Source organism: Mobula birostris, chromosome 4 (genome assembly GCF_030028105.1).
Source record: "Mobula birostris isolate sMobBir1 chromosome 4, sMobBir1.hap1, whole genome shotgun sequence".
Classification (NCBI taxonomy): domain Eukaryota; kingdom Metazoa; phylum Chordata; class Chondrichthyes; order Myliobatiformes; family Myliobatidae; genus Mobula; species Mobula birostris.
In genome coordinates, this window is record NC_092373.1 from 157,946,198 (window position 1) to 157,962,220 (window position 16,023).

The 16,023-nt window shown below is 39.6% G+C and overlaps 1 protein-coding gene across 1 annotated transcript in view; it reads right to left on the minus strand.

The window, feature by feature from the left end:
- Positions 1-16,023, minus strand: part of adamtsl7 (ADAMTS-like 7) — a 553,762-nt gene that overhangs the window by 57,837 nt on the left and 479,902 nt on the right. Inside the window, exons 8-9 of the mRNA XM_072256321.1 lie at positions 3,035-3,210; positions 1,848-1,953 (exon numbers count right to left, since the gene is read on the minus strand). Of these exons, the coding sequence (XP_072112422.1) occupies positions 1,848-1,953; positions 3,035-3,210 (282 nt within the window). The remainder of the gene's footprint in view (positions 1-1,847; positions 1,954-3,034; positions 3,211-16,023) is intronic.

The following is a 16,023-nucleotide window of genomic DNA, read 5'->3' on the forward strand; positions in this document are numbered from 1 at the left end:
TAAAACATAAACAATTTAGATCAGCAATAACGAGCATACAACTATCAGGTTCCTATAAAAAGCCATCTGGTTCACTATTGTCCTGCAGGTAAGGAAACCTGCTAACCTTACCCAGTATTGCCTACACGTGACACCAGATTCAGATCAATGTGATAGATTTTTAAAAATAGTGCTCTGAAATGGTTCAGTAAAGTACTTAGTTTAGGAGCACTGAGGGATGGTCAATAAACACTGGTGTAGCCAGCAATCCTAGATTCTGAGGAAGGAGTAAATAGAAGAAAAACGTGCTATTTGAGCCAAATGGGAAAAGCTGAACATTCTTCAGAGCAGCTCTCAGCTGTCAACAAAACAAAATGTACATAAATCATTACTTATGACATATTAATTATCAATAAAATGGAAGAAGCTGCAAAATCACTTAACCTCAAGATTTTGACATGCCGCAGCATTCCTACCCCTTCCTTAATAATTATTCTGCATTAGCTTTTTTCTCGTTTTCTTAGTGGGAAGGGAATAAAATTCAGTTTTTAACTTTGGATTTCCTGGGACAGAGACTAAGTGAAGGATGGCTCTCTGAACTAAGTATAACCCTCCCCCTGCATTTCCCTGAGATGACTGGCAGAGCAGGAGGAGCTCTGAGAAATTGCACAGTCCGCAATTAAATCAAGGTGAGTTTATTGTTATGTGCACTAGTATGGTGAGGTGCAGGTACAATGAAATCTTGCTTGCAGCAGCTTCACAGGCACATAGGTATAGACAACACACAAAATATGCATCTAATTGGGTGGTGTGGGCTCATTGGACCAGAACAGACTGTTATAGTGCTGTATTTTTAAATAAAAATAAAATATAAATTGTACAAGGCAGTGAAATGATAAAGAGAGGTAAAAATGCACATAGGCCTTAGTACAAAAGAGAACCCAGTCCGAGACAAGTCCATGGTAGTGGAAGAGGTCAGATTAGAATTTGATTGTTGTTTGGAAATTGCAGAAAGTCACAATATAAAAATAATCTAAATTTAAAACCAAATCATGAAATGAAAGCTTTGTGGATATATGGGTTGATGTTCCAGTGTACATTAGTAGTTATGCCCGGCTGGTGTTGGCAATAGAGTGCAAGGATCAATAGAGAGTGATGCACACTGTAAACTTCAGCTCCACTGCAGCCATAGCTTGACAGCCAGCCGAGAGTTTGGACTGAGACTAGGTTGGCTGGATTTGAGGGGGTGAGGGTAGGATTGGATGGTAGGAATGGCTACAGGTCTCAATAGGTTGTTGAGGCTGGGGATGTGGGCAAATGACTGCAACCAGTGCAGTGGTAAGGTGGTGGTAGCAGGTGGAGAAAGAATGATTGCAGTCTGTGTTGTGGATTGGGCTGCTGGAGTGGGGGAATGTGAAGTTGATCATGACCACTTTGGATAAAGTGTTTGGGTAATTTGTCAGTGGGGCAAGGGTGGAAGGTATTGGAGAACACATTTTCCATGCCTCCAGGATGGGGATGCTTGGTAGGACTGTATGACTCCTTTTTGTTTGTAATTGCTTTGCATCTACAAACCAGTTATGGACCTTTCTGATTAGTGAAATATTTCCCCAAAAGCCTCCACTGCTCTTTTGGAAACAACCCCCACCTAGCCAATCTTTTTTCTCAGCTAAACTTATCCAATCCTGACAACATCATCCTAAATTTCTACAGTGATTATTGACAGTGATTATGAACGTAACTTATTTTCTTTTGCCATTTCCTTTTGATTTTAGCGAACCTATTCATATACTCTCGTGCAAATTGCATTATCATAAAATATACTGAAAGTGACATGGTCTTGATAGGAAGAAGAAAAAAAATTTTACCTAAATGGTGCCCTGATGTATGTGACAGTGAATGGCTGCTGACTACATTGTCAGTTGGCAAAACATACTCAAAATGCACCTTGGGGTTTGCTTGTTGATATATCACCTGAAAGATATAAATAAAATGCAATTGTTTATTTAAAAAAATAAAACAAAGGTTTGATGAATGAGAAAGGGGTTGCAGCATAAAAACTGAGATCAAATGTCATTTGAACTAAACAAGATTTTTAGGATTATGCATACGATGTGGTGATAGTCATTTGCATTAATTAGCATTCTCTGTGAAAATGGAATTATGTTAATATCCTCTCTAAGAACAGATGACATTCATAAAAGCAACGCCAAGAACTTTCTCTCTAATTACTGAAAGTGCTGCAACGTTCTTAGTAATTTCTGTGGTAATTTCAACTTTACAGTAAATTTAATATTCTTATCTTATTCTTTCTGGTGCACATCTACATTTATCAGTGAGGATATGATTGTTAAGAGAGAAATTCATCCTCATATCTGCATTTCTAAATCACTGATATAAAAGTTTCCTATTATTTAATGGAGCTGAATTTTTAAAGCAAGACTCAGTCTTGTAGATCGGATGGCATTGCACAATTTGCACTACTGATTCAAGGACAAATTTCAAGATGATTCTTGTTGTCTGCCTACTTACACGCTCAATAGTTCCCCTATATTGGGTGTTAAGTTAAGGATATCCCAATTGACCATACATTTTTTTGCTTAAAAGCTCATGAAAGTTTGTGGGTAGCAGTAGATTTGATGAATGCCAAGTACCCTCTGGCCACAAAATGCAGGCGATAAATTCAACATTCTCTCAAATGTTATAAAACCAGTTTATTCAATCAACAAAATTATATTAACATTCCTTCCAATTATAAGCATCACAGTGACACACTGACAATCAATTTATTTTTAATGTTGTACCAATATTTTTTTCTATCACTCACAGTTTATTGACACTTTATGTTTCTTATTCATTTCTATTTTTCTGGGTTCTACACCTATTCCCTACAGTTATTCTTTGTTGATTTTTAGAATTTTGCACATTTCTTTTGCTGGAATATTCCTATTCAAACCTCAGGGGATTACAGTCTTTGGCTTATGAACAGAAGCATTGTGAAGCTTTATGAGCATTTCAAAGATGTTGCCCACTCCAAACTACAGTTTAGACTTACGTAGACATTCAGAATTTCACTGGTTGGTCCGTCAGCAATGAAGGATTCCCCTGCTGTGGTACTTATCTCATTTGGCCTCTTGTACTTGAATAAAGTTCCTGCGGCCTCGTAAGAGCCTGGCCGATCTATGGCCCAGTTTCCATTAATGATAGGTTGGCCAAAGTGACTTCTCAAAGCTGCAAATACATGCCAGTTACTAAAAGTCAGTTTACAGGATGATAACACCATGCACTAACAATCACAAATATTCTTGGGTATGCCATGCATTTAATTCAACTCAAGAACAAGATGTCTGATGAGAATTGGAATGATGGAGAAATTGAACAAACAGAACCTTACACCTTCCTCAGATACTTAGTGTGTGAAGTATTGGCTCCCATTCAGTGCAGCTCCCAACAGAACAATCCCATTTGTCCCATTCTCTGTTCTACTTATTTCTCCATAGACTAGTAAGACACTTCATTTACATCCCATTGATCTCCCTTTGTTTCTTTTGCCATTTATGTTCACCAGGGATAATTCACAATGGGAAAGTAACCTGCCAGCACCATCTCTGGGCATGCAGGACCAAAACCACCCTGTCTTAGAAAATGCAAGCTCCACACAACGTCAAACTTGGCTGCCTGCGCCTGTGAAGAAGCAGTATTAACCACTGCATCACCACGATAAGCGGAAACTTCTACTAGAAGAGGTCAGAGTACTTATGGCCCTTAGGCCAGGTATTTTGGCCTTTGAGGCAGAAACAACTTAATTAAAGGCACTGTCTTATTTTGTCAATCTACTAATGTGGAAAAAATACTTTTGATAGTTTCCCCTTTATTTTGCTTTAGATTTGCAATTTTACAATGAGTTAAGTATTCTAATTTCCCCTTTTAAAATCAGTATGTCTCACTGAGGATTCATCAGTAAAAAGAGGGAATTGTTTTGGTCAAGAACATTAAAAAGTCAGCAATTTAAAACTAATGAAAATCAATGCGAACAGTCATATTGTTAAAGTGAAACTAGTCCACACGCACACGCACGCACACACACACACACACACACACACACACACACACACACACACACACACACACACACACACACGATTAGCAATGTTCAGATACCCTCCATGTTTGGTTGTTTAATATGGGAGTCTTATATTACAAATCGAAATATATACTTCCCCTTCATGTCTGCAGGGTACTTACAGGATCAACAACGCTCCTTTAGTTAAGCATTAGACATGAGGTGCCAACTACTCCCTATGACGCATCAATCAAGCAAGCATGGCATCGACAGAATGTTCCACAATAAATTCAATTTTTAAATACAAAATTAATCAGAAACAAAGTAAGTCAGCAGGTATAGGGAATAATAGTGTAAAGATAACAATAACAAAGCATTTACAAATTCTTTAGAGGCCTCCTTCTGTTCTCTCATTCGCAGAACTCTGTCTGCAAACTGCAATGCAGAGCCAAAGAGCTGAAATGTGAGAAGTGATAGCTTTTCCAGGAAGCTTCTGACATCTCGGATCAACAACAGATACTTTACCACGGACAAATGTAGTTGTTTAAAAAATCAGCCCCTTTCTAGAAAACCCAGTAATCAATTTGAAATATTTTTCTCCTATGAATGAAGAATTATTCCCCTGGTTTCTATCTAATGTTTTATAACTTGTTGCAAAGTGTCATGTTTGGAATTTCTGGCTTTGCTGCCAGTGGAGAGCTTTGGGATTATATGAAATGGGAACATTAGCTCTCTGGCAGTTGAATTCATTGGTCGGCAAGCCTGAGAAGTAGACAGTCAAGGTTAAAATTCATATGCATTGTTTAAGGCTATGAGCTTCAAACAGACACCATTAATATGGATTCTGAGTGATATAGTGTATTCTGGCTGACATGGTTCAACTTATTTGCAATTAACAGCAGCTGTTGTTAAGTCAATCTAGTGAGACTCAAATTCTTGATGTTAGAGTTAATAAAGGAGGCTAGTTTTGCCCATAAGTTCCAAGCAAGTTGCAGAAAAAAAAAGTAACTGGTAAAATATGTTTCTTCAAGCAAGAGATGTCTGTCATATTTTTTTTCAAATCCATTGATTGCATTCACTATCAAGTTATTTTTAACAGTTCCATAGATAACTCCTCTTCTCTCATTAGTTCAGATGTCAGAGCAATTGCTGGTGAGTATGTAATTCCATTCACTGCTTCTCCAACAAAGCAGACATTTTTGACCAGGCACAGCAACACCTACAGACAGAATCAATGCTTTGGGTTTTAATTGGCAAGCACATTGATGGAGGGAATATGCCACAAAACGAAGACTGCCATTTAGAATGGGCAATGCATAACCATTCCAAGAACGCCCACCTCACCCCCATGGTATTCTGGCATTGACATGGACCAAGGACTCAGTTAGAATGGCCACATTAAATTTGAATTTGCTGCAGCAGGACAGAAGAAATTCAGGTGCTCTCTTAAGCTTCCAGTCAGCTGTTTGGCACAATAGAAGCTGGCTATAACACTCTCCACATCTTCTGAAAATTGCTGGTCAATTAATGGACATGCAAAGATGGGAAATGTCTTGACAAGATATCATATAGAAGGATGCTCATGAGGATTAAAAAGTGTGGGAGAGGATAGTGGGTGGAAATTGGATTTTGAATGGTGCTGAAATTTGCTGAAGATATAACACAATGGGAAATGTAGCCATGCCTTTAAAACACAGAAAAAATGCAGTGTGACAGGTGGACTTCAATATCAATAAGTAAGATGTTATTTTATTGTTTTTAAAAGTAAACATAACAATTTTTTAATGGATGTGACTTTAGGCTGTGAAATTAAGAAGTGGGAGCATTAAAAGTAACAGAAAACTCAAAAGCAAGAAGTAAATTATAAGCCTATAATAATATCTAGCATTCAATGCAGAACTGAGCTCTATACTACATAATGGATGCTGATTTACAATTTACAGTGCTAGCGATCAGAAAATCGGTGATCTATTCCCACCACTGTCTGTATGGATTCATATTACCTTGCCATGACTGTGTGAGATTCCTCCCACATTCCAAAATGTATGGGTTAGGATTAGTAAATTGTGGGCATGCTATATTAGCACCGGAAGCCTGGCAATACTTGCTGACTGCCCCCAGCACATACTTGGTCTGTGATGGTCGGTGATGCAAATAATGCGTTTCACTGTATGTTTTGATGTTTTTATGCACATGTGACAAATAAAGTTAATCTTCAAGAATCTTTAATTTTAACTACAATGCAGATACATTCAGGCGCTTTCTTGACATATCACAAACGGAAAGCCCACAAGGCCAGCCTCTAATATTTCAAATGTTTTGCTTTTCTAGTGCTAAAACATCTTTGAATCTCTCTTTAATGCTGTCGTAAGAAGGTCAATGATGTTTCTTATGCAGGGTTGACCAGCAAACAGGGATGATACAGTGGTTCACCTTACAGTACCAGAGGCCTGGATTCAATTCAGACCCTGGGTGCAGTCTGTATAGAATTTGTACATTCTCCCTATGGTGACATGGGTTTCCTTCCAGTGCACCATGTTCCTCTCACATAAAGATTTAAAGAAGAGATTAGCTTTATTTGTCACATGTACATTGAAATATAGATCCCTAACCCTAACCATATGACTTTGGAATGTGGAGGAAACAAGAGCACACAGAGGAAGTCCATCAAACCTCCTGGTTCGCGGGTTCAGCTCAAGGTTAAGAACCCTGACTGGTCAAATAAAACTGTTACGGAAATAGCAATGAAGAATCTTTCTATATCTGTGTGTGGGGAAGGACAGACAGGGATGGAGGACCTTCATTGCTGCTCTAAGTGCTGGCAGTGTAATGGGCAGTAAGTGTAGGTGAGTGGTAGAATGTAAATGGGGTTGAAGAGAATAATGGGAGAATAAAAATGAGATTGATGTGGGATTACTATAAATGGATAGCTGATAGATAGTTTAGTGAAAGTGATGGGCCAAAGTGTCCGATTCCATGCTGTTAACTCTCTATTATTCTATTCATGGCTAACTTTACATTCACATCTATCCACATTGATCTTTCACCATCTTGCTAATGAAGTATGTATTTATTTGTATCTTAATAATAATCAGAGTCTCTGTTTCCACCATCATTTCTGGAGGACAGTCTCAAAGTCAACGTCAAGTTTATTGTCATGTGCATAGGTACATCTATGTACAGGTGCAATGAAAAACTTACATGGAATAGGAGTAAATACTCACCCCATCTCTTAACCAGATGGACCTTTATTTTTAATGTTCTCGTTCTAGATAGAGCATTCCCAACCTGGGGTCCTCATTCAATAGTAGGGGTCTATGGTATAAAAAAGGCTGGGACCCCCCCCCCCCCCCTAATTTCTTCCACAGGAAGAAATATCCTCAGTGCATCTACATTCTCAGGATCAATGATAGGCTGGAATGAGGGATGAAGTTGGAAGGAGGGTGACCTTGCTTCCACTGAGAAAACAATCCAGTGTCATGTGAGACCTTGTACCTGGAGTTTTGTGAAGTTACAGATATGACTGAGGGCTACTTTGTGGGAGTGTAGGTTGCATAGATGCTGCTCCTTAGAAAGGTATAGGCAAGAGTACGTCTCTCTGTCTGAGTCCTTGTATACCTGAGGCACGGCCCTCATCGGTACCTAAAGAGTGTTTGTTGTACTGTATTCACATGTCATCCTTGTAAAGGAGCATTCGGTCTAGACAAATAGGTTTTGTATGTCAGTTTTGGCTCAAGTAGAAGTTTTAAAGCAGCCAGGAGGGTTCAGTTTTCAGGATAAGTAGTGAGTGGAAAATGTTCTCAGCTTGCAGAGTAGCATGATTGCAGGATGAATAAAATTGGCTGTCTAAATAATATTTTTGAGCCTTCAGCCCTAGTAAAAGAGGGTTTTTCTTGGGGGTAAATAGTAGCTGCCACTTTATCAGGCCAAATTAGTTGAAAATATTATTGATATTGAATTTTGGGATTATGCTCCCAATTATGTTATTCAGGGAAACTAGATGCCCAAAAGGCAATGCAAGCAAACATGAAAACCTTGCCTGAATATGAGTATGTGATGGCAGAAATCAGTTTAAAATGCCGAGAAATGCTCTACTTTGTGAAAAATGCTTAATCACAGAACTTTACTTTGTGATTAAGCAATTTTCAATTTGTAATGCCTTTTTCCAGTCTTAGAAAATTTTTCCATGTGGACTCTTAGTAGTGTAAGCAAATTACAGTGTGATAACCATAGATGGAATTAGAACTATGAAAGGATGGGACAGGGTAGGTATAGAAGCAAACTCTTTAGCCATTGATGTAAAGAGAAAAAGCAGTAACAGAATTAGAATTAAGATAATAAAGTAAGGAAGTACTGGGGGGGGGTAGTGGTGTGACTTGGAGATGTAGGTGGTATAGCTGCTGCCTTACAGCACCACAGACTTGGCTTTGATCCTGACCTCAGATGCTGTCTGTGTGGAGTTTGCCTGTTCTCCTTGTGAAAGCTTGGACATGAGGCTGAAATATAAAAACTCTTAAAACTGAAGTAAATAATTAAAACAAAATTTAAAATGACAATTCTTTTAAATAAATTAAAGCTAACACAAACTCATAAACAACATTTAAATAATTACTTTCCTCCTTTAACCTTGCTCTACTAAAATGATCAGGCGGCTGTTCAGACAGGTTGTGGGCTCCAAGAGGCAATTCCCTGGTGGAATACTGGGGAATCCTAAGAAGTATGGGCTTTTCCAAGTCCATTAGCAAATTTCAGACTTCTACGTTTCACTGACTGTACACCCAAGTCCAAGACTTACTTCAGTTTCAATGGCTGAGGGCCAGCAATTCTGATCAGAACTACCGGCAAAAGACAACATGATTCTGCCCAATTAAACATGAATGTGAACTCACTACTGACTTTGTACCAGCAGGAGATAACATAAGATCAGAGAGAAGGCTGGAGGAGGATGAAAAATGTGCGATAATTGCTAACAGGAGTGAGGTGGCCTAGCTTATGACCTTGATCTTTGTTTAGCACTGAAAGTATAGGTCTGGCCCCAAACATCCTGCTTCACTACAAATGATAATCAGGTCAATACAAAAATCAGTTAACTTGTTGAGGTATTCATGGAACGTGAGGTGAAATTATCAAAACATGAAATTGTTTGGAAAATCACTGCTAAACATAACACGAACTTAAATGACAAATGAAGTGTCAAATATAAGAAAGGATAGCATTGTTCAGTTGGAACAGGGATTCTATTTTGAAAGATTCATGGGGTTTTCTTCAGATTTTTTTTGGACAGATATTAATGAGTACTAAATCAAACAGTCTCTTCCACTCAGTCTAACTGCTTCTTTCATGGCTGTGTGGCCATTATTTTCAAAAGGATGCTCAACCAGAGAGTGAGTATTCCCACAGCAACAATTAGTCAACCAACCTTACAGAGGTAAATGCTACTTAAAAGTTCATTATTTTGAATGAAATTTTCAGATGCTGCTGTAACTTTTTCTTTAAATATTACAGATAGATATTAAACAAATAATCATGGTTTGATTTGATATCTGATATTACGTGATGAGAATTGGCAAGGCAATATGTGAAATTTGTAGCCATTGGGATGAGTTGCAGTAAAATCAACGCGAAAAGTACCAAATACAGGTCTTAAGGTGTTATACTTAAATGCACGCAGCATAAGGATGATCTTGTCGTACAGCTACAGATTGGCAGGTATGATATTGTGGCCATCACTGAGACGTGGCTAAAGGATGCATGTCTCTGGGAGCTGAACGTCCAAGGATACACGGTGTATCGGAAAGTAGGCGGAGGGGGAGGCGTGGCTTTATTAGTAAGAAATGATATTAAATCATTTGAAAGAGGTGATATAGGACCGGAAGGTGCAGAATCTTTATGGGTTGAGCTAAGAAATAGCAGGGGTAAAGAGACCCTGATGGCAGTTATTTACAGGCCTCCAAACAGCTGCAGTGATGTGGACTACAAATTACAACAGGAAATAGAAAAGGCTTGTCAGAAGGGCAGTATTATGATAATTGTGGGGGATTTTAACATGCAAGTGGATTGGGAAAATCAGGTCGGCACTGGATCTCAAGAGAGAGAATTTGTAGAATGTCTGCGAGATGGCTTTTTAGAACAGCTTGTTGTTGAGCCCACTAGGGGATCGGCTGTACTGGATTGGGTATTGTGTAATGAACCGGAGGTGATTAGAGAGATTGAGGTGAAGGAACCCTTAGTAAGCAGTGATCATAACATGACTGAGTTCACTGTGAAATTTGAAAAAGAGAAGCCGAAATCTGATGTGTCGGTATTTCAGTGGAGTAAAGGAAATTACAGTGGCATGAGAGAGGAACTGGCCAAAGTTGACTGGAAAGGGACACTGGCAGGAAAGGCGGCAGAGCAGCAGTGGCTGGAGTTTATGTGAGAAGTGAGGAAGGTGCAAGACGGGTATATTCCAAAAAAGAAGAAATTTTCAAATGGAAAAAGGATGCAACCGTGGCTGACAAGAGAAGTCAAAGCCAAAGTTAAAGGAAAGGAGAGGGCATACAAGGAAGCAAAAATTAGTGGGAAGTCAGAGGATTGGGACGTTTTTAAAACCTTACAAAAGGAAACTAAGAAGGTCATTAAGAGGGAAAAGATTAACTATGAAAGGAAGCTAGCAAATAATATCAAAGAGGATACTAAACGCTTTTTCAAGTATATAAAGAGTAAAAGACAGGTGAGAGTAGATATAGGACCAATAGAAAATGATGCAGGAGAAATTGTAATGGGAGATAAGGAGATGGCAGAGGAACTGAAAGAGTATTTTGCATCAGTCTTCACTGAGGAAGACATCAGCAGTATACCAGACACTCAAGGGTGGCAAGGAAGAGAAGTGTGCGCAGTCACAATTACAACAGAGAAAGTACTCAGGAAGCTGAATAGTCTAAAGGTAGATAAATCTCCTGGACCAGATGGAATGCACCCGCATGTTCTGAAGGAAGTAGCTGTGGAGATTTTGGAGGCATTAGCAACGATCTTTCAAAAGTCGATAGATTCTGGCATGGTTCCGGAGGACTGGAAGATCGCAAATGTCACTCCGCTATTTAAGAAGGGGGCAAGGAAGCAAAAAGGAAATTATAGACCTGTTAGCTTGACATCGGTGGTTGGGAAGTTGTTGGAGTCGATTGTCAAGGATGAGGTTACAGAGTACCTGGAGGCATATGACAAGATAGGCAGAACTCAGCATGGATTCCTTAAAGGAAAATCCTGCCTGACAAACCTATTACAATTTTTTGAGGAAATTACCAGTAGGCTAGACAAGGGAGATGCAGTGGATGCCGTATATTTGGATTTTCAGAAGGCCTCTGACAAGGTGCCACACATGAGGCTACTTAACAAGATAAAAGCCCATGGAATTATGGGAAAGTTACATACGTGGATAGAGCGTTGGCTGATTGGCAGGAAACAGAGAGTAGGAATAAAGGGAACCTATTCTGGTTGGCTGTCGGTTACCAGTGGTGTTCCACAGGGGTCCGTGTTGGGGCCGCTTCTTTTTACATTGTACACCAACGATTTGGATTATGGAATAGATGGCTTTGTGGCTAAGTTTGCTGATGATACGAAGATAGGTGGAGGGGCCGGTAGTGCTGAGGAAATGGAGAGTCTGCAGAGAGACTTGGATAGATTGGAAGAATGGGCAGAGAAGTGGCAAATGAAGTACAATGTTGGAAAGTGTATGGTTATGCACTTTGGCAGAAAAAATAAACAGGCAGACTATTATTTAAATGGGGAAAGAATTCAAAGTTCTGAGATGCAACGGGACTTGGGAGTCCTCGTACAGGATTCCCTTAAAGTTAACCTCCAGGTTGAGTCGGTAGTGAAGAAGGCGAATGCAATGTTGGCATTCATTTCTAGAGTAATAGAGTATAGGAGCAGGGATGTGATGTTGAGGCTCTATAAGGCGCTGGTGAGACCTCACTTGGAGTACTGTGGGCAGTTTTGGTCTCCTTATTTAAGAAAGGATGTGCTGATGTTGGAGAGGGTACAGAGAAGATTCACTAGAATGATTCTGGGAATGAGAGGGTTAACATATGAGGAACATTTGTCTGCTCTTGGACTGTATTCCTTGGAGTTTAGACGAATGAGGGGAGACCTCATAGAAACATTTCGAATGTTGAAAGGCATGGACAGAGTGGATGTGGCAAAGTTGTTTCCCATGATGGGGGAGTCTAGTATGAGAGGGCGTGACTTAAGGATTGAAGGGCGTCCATTCAGAACAGAAATGCGAAGAAATCTTTTTAGTCAGAGGGTGGTGAATCTATGGAATTTGTTGCCAAGGGCAGCAGTGGAGGCCAAGTCAATGGGTGTATTTAAGGCAGAGATTGATAGGTATCTGAGTAGCCAGGGCATCAAAGGTTATGGTGAGAAGGCGGGGGAGTGGGACTAAATGGAAGAATGGATCTGCTCATGATAAAATGGTGAAGCAGACTTGGTGGGCCGAATGGCCGACTTCTGCTCCTTTGTCTTATGGTGTTACGGTCTAAATGATATTGTCAAACGGGGGTGGGGTGGGGTGGGTGTTGTGTGCAGCTATAGAGGAAACATGGGTCAGTTTATGAGTTCTGGAACCTTGTAAGTTGGGAACATGCTCTGGGGTTCAATAACATAGTGACAATTCCAAGTGTGCACTCACGTATGACCGAACAGTTCGTTGTAAATGCACCCAATGATACTCTTGGCCCTGAGTGTTTGTAACACTTCCCGTTTGGTTTGTGATTTGAAAACATGAAATGTTAGCATTTCTGATACTCCTGTCACCCAAACACAGATCATTTACAACACTAATGCCAATGCATTTCCCAGCTCTTTGACTGAGGGTATGTCCAAAGTACATTAAACCCCTGTAGAATTCTCATCCAACTGAAGCCCAGGCAATTGCCTAAGTGAAGGGAAAAAGTTGAGGAGGCATGTGGAAACTCTGTTTGTTCACTACAGGAAAGAGAAGATACACAGGGAGTTAATTCCTGGAAAAACTTTGAGTCTATTTCCTTAATCTTGTTGAGTACTTTACGATGGATATTTAAATATACTGTACAGGAACAACTGAAGGTCAAGGTCTCTAAACTCCTGTATAAAACCTGACGATTTATCCTTGGTGTGACTGCTATCAGCCTGCACTCTCACCCAGTACTTTGTTCATTTCTATTTGGTTCAATAAACTGTTTAAAATGAAAGAAAGAAGATGTAAGAATCTGAGTTATTAAGCTTCAGCATGCACAAATTCTGAAATTATATTTACCTTGCCTCATTGGTTAAATAAACTATAGAAGGGTATGCAGGTTTTATTTTAAATGGACTCCTTATTTACTACAAGCCTCAAGCAAGGCAGAAAATGGAATGTTTTTCCTCCACAGGAGAGAGGAAGTGGGGATCAAACTCCCACAGAAGGGCGTTGAGTCAGAGTCAACCATAAAGTTTAAAGGGAGCTGGACTGATGAATGTTGAGAAGCAGACAGAGGATCAGAGAGTTATTAACAACACCATCTGATGTTTTCTTTCAGAGAAAGAAATTAAGGGTGGCTGTTTTTTTGGATGGATGCGATTTCCTGCTATACGCTCTCAGTAGGCAGTGTTAAGGCAACATATTTGGAGCATCATCGCCTTAGTGATCTTTAAAATAGAGAATCAAATGGGGCAAAAGATCAATGGAGAATGAGGCAAAGGTACAGGATATAATAATCAGTCATTGCCTCTGGGCAAAGCAGGACTGAGTCCCTACTTCAGTATTTAGACATGGACTCTGGGTAGAAGAAATTGAAGAGGCAGATCCATGGGAAATATCTTGCATTTTCACAATCCTATCAAGGTATTCCAGATCACTTTACAGCCCTTGAAATTATGTTTGAGAAGCAGTCCTTGTTGTATTGCAGGAAACACAGCAGTCAACTTACATAATGTAAGCTCCCATAACAGTAGTGCAATAGTGTTTGGATAATTTCTTTTATGAACTTTAATTGAGGGAGAAATGATGATCAAGGTACTATCCACGGCCTCCGCTACTGTAAAGATAAAGCCACACTCAGGTTGGAGGAACAACATCTTATATTTCGTCTGAGTAGCCTCCAACCTGATGGCATGAACATTGACTTCTCTAACTTCCGCTAATGCCCCACCTCCCCCTTGTACCCCATCCGTTATTTATTTTTATACACACATTCTTTCTCTCACTCTCGTTTTTCTCCCTCTGTCCCTCTGACTATACCCCTTGCCCATCCTCTGGGTTCCCCCCCTCCCGTGTCTTTCTCCCCGGACCTCCTGTCCCATGATCCTCTCATATCCCCTTTGCCAATCACCTGTCCAGCTCTTGGCTCCATCCCTCCCCCTCCTGTCTTCTCCTATCATTTTGGATCTCCCCCTCCCCCTCCCACTTTCAAACCTTTTACTAACTCTTCCTTCAGTTAGTTCTGACGAAGGGTCTCGGCCTGAAACGTTGACTGTACCTCTTCCTAGAGATGCTGCCTGGCCTGCTGCATTCACCAGCAACTTTGATGTGTGTTGCTAACATCTTACTTGTGCCTTTAGTTAAAATAGGTGCTCAACTTTTCTGCAAAATGTGTAATTTAGTAGAAATGGGGCCAAGCAAAGTTGAGCAAATATAAATAGTATCAATGGAGCATTGTATAATATCTTAATTATTAAAGGCTAAAAAATGTCGTACTAAAATACTCTAGGGAATGTTGATTTGTCTTTTCTTCTTGTCTACATCAAGCCTGTAACATTATTGAGATTGGATTTGCAATCTGGGCCTTCCATTGGAAACAATTCACAAAGGGTCACTGGTGAATGCTAGTGGCAGAGCTAAATTGTGGAATCAGTCTTCAATGCATTGATTCACGGAGACAACCCCTTTAACTCACCAAGTCTGTATTGACCATCACACATCACTTACATCAATACCACACTAATTCCAGTTTATTCCTCAACGTATGTCGGCTTCCTCCAGATTCTACCAATCACTGACACAGTAGGGCAATCTATAGTGGACATTAACCTACCGGCTATGTTCCCTCTATGCTGTGCGTGTGTGCGTGTGCACTTGTTTTTCAACTAGCGTACAAAGAAAATTAATGTGCGCACAAAAGGTTAGTAACCTAAAATAATGTAGTAATTAATAATTATACTTATTGAAAATAATATTTTAGCTAAATGTCTCTGTTAACAAGTTAGTCGGTTTTTCAAATACCATAATGCACGTCACTAATTTACGTCACCTCACCTTTCCTGTTCCGGTTTGTACAGCTGCATCATGGCGGCAGACATCTTTGGCGGATAGTGTTCATATCGTAAAGTTTACAAAGATCTGTTTCAAATCCTGTAGATAGTTTACTAAGTTTTTATTGAAAAAGATCAGTCAAATGACTCGGTGGCTAAATACAGTCACAAGAAGTTGATAAACATCACATACAAAGTAATTTCACAGGTTTTAAGTGATGTATTTGATGAACTGGCTGCACTGTGTGAGATTCTGCAAAAGAGTGGCCTGAAACCGAATGATTCACTTCATTTTGCGCGAGGCAAATTTAACAAGATAAGAAAGCAGAATCCGGTAGACAACATTTCGTGGAGTGACAAAGTTTGGTGGTAAACATGTTAATGCCTTATGTCTAAAATATCATGATTTTCTAGTTGAAAATACTGTAATGGTTAGACAGTTTAATGATTTCAAATTTTCTGTGCAAGAAAAAATTAAATACAAACTGATTTCAAACTTTGCTCAAATGGTGGCATTTGTACTTCAAAATGAACAGTTTTGCGACCTTGCACAGTTGATGGACATTGGGGGAACCTTTCTTGTGTCTAGTGCGGACTGTGAATGAGGTTTTAGCCTAATGAACCAACTCAAAAATAAGTTGAGAAACCGTTTAGGTGAATGCCATTTGGATATGTTAATAAGAATCAAAAGCTATCAATTGGATGGAAGTTCTATTAGTCTAGATAGAGTTTAC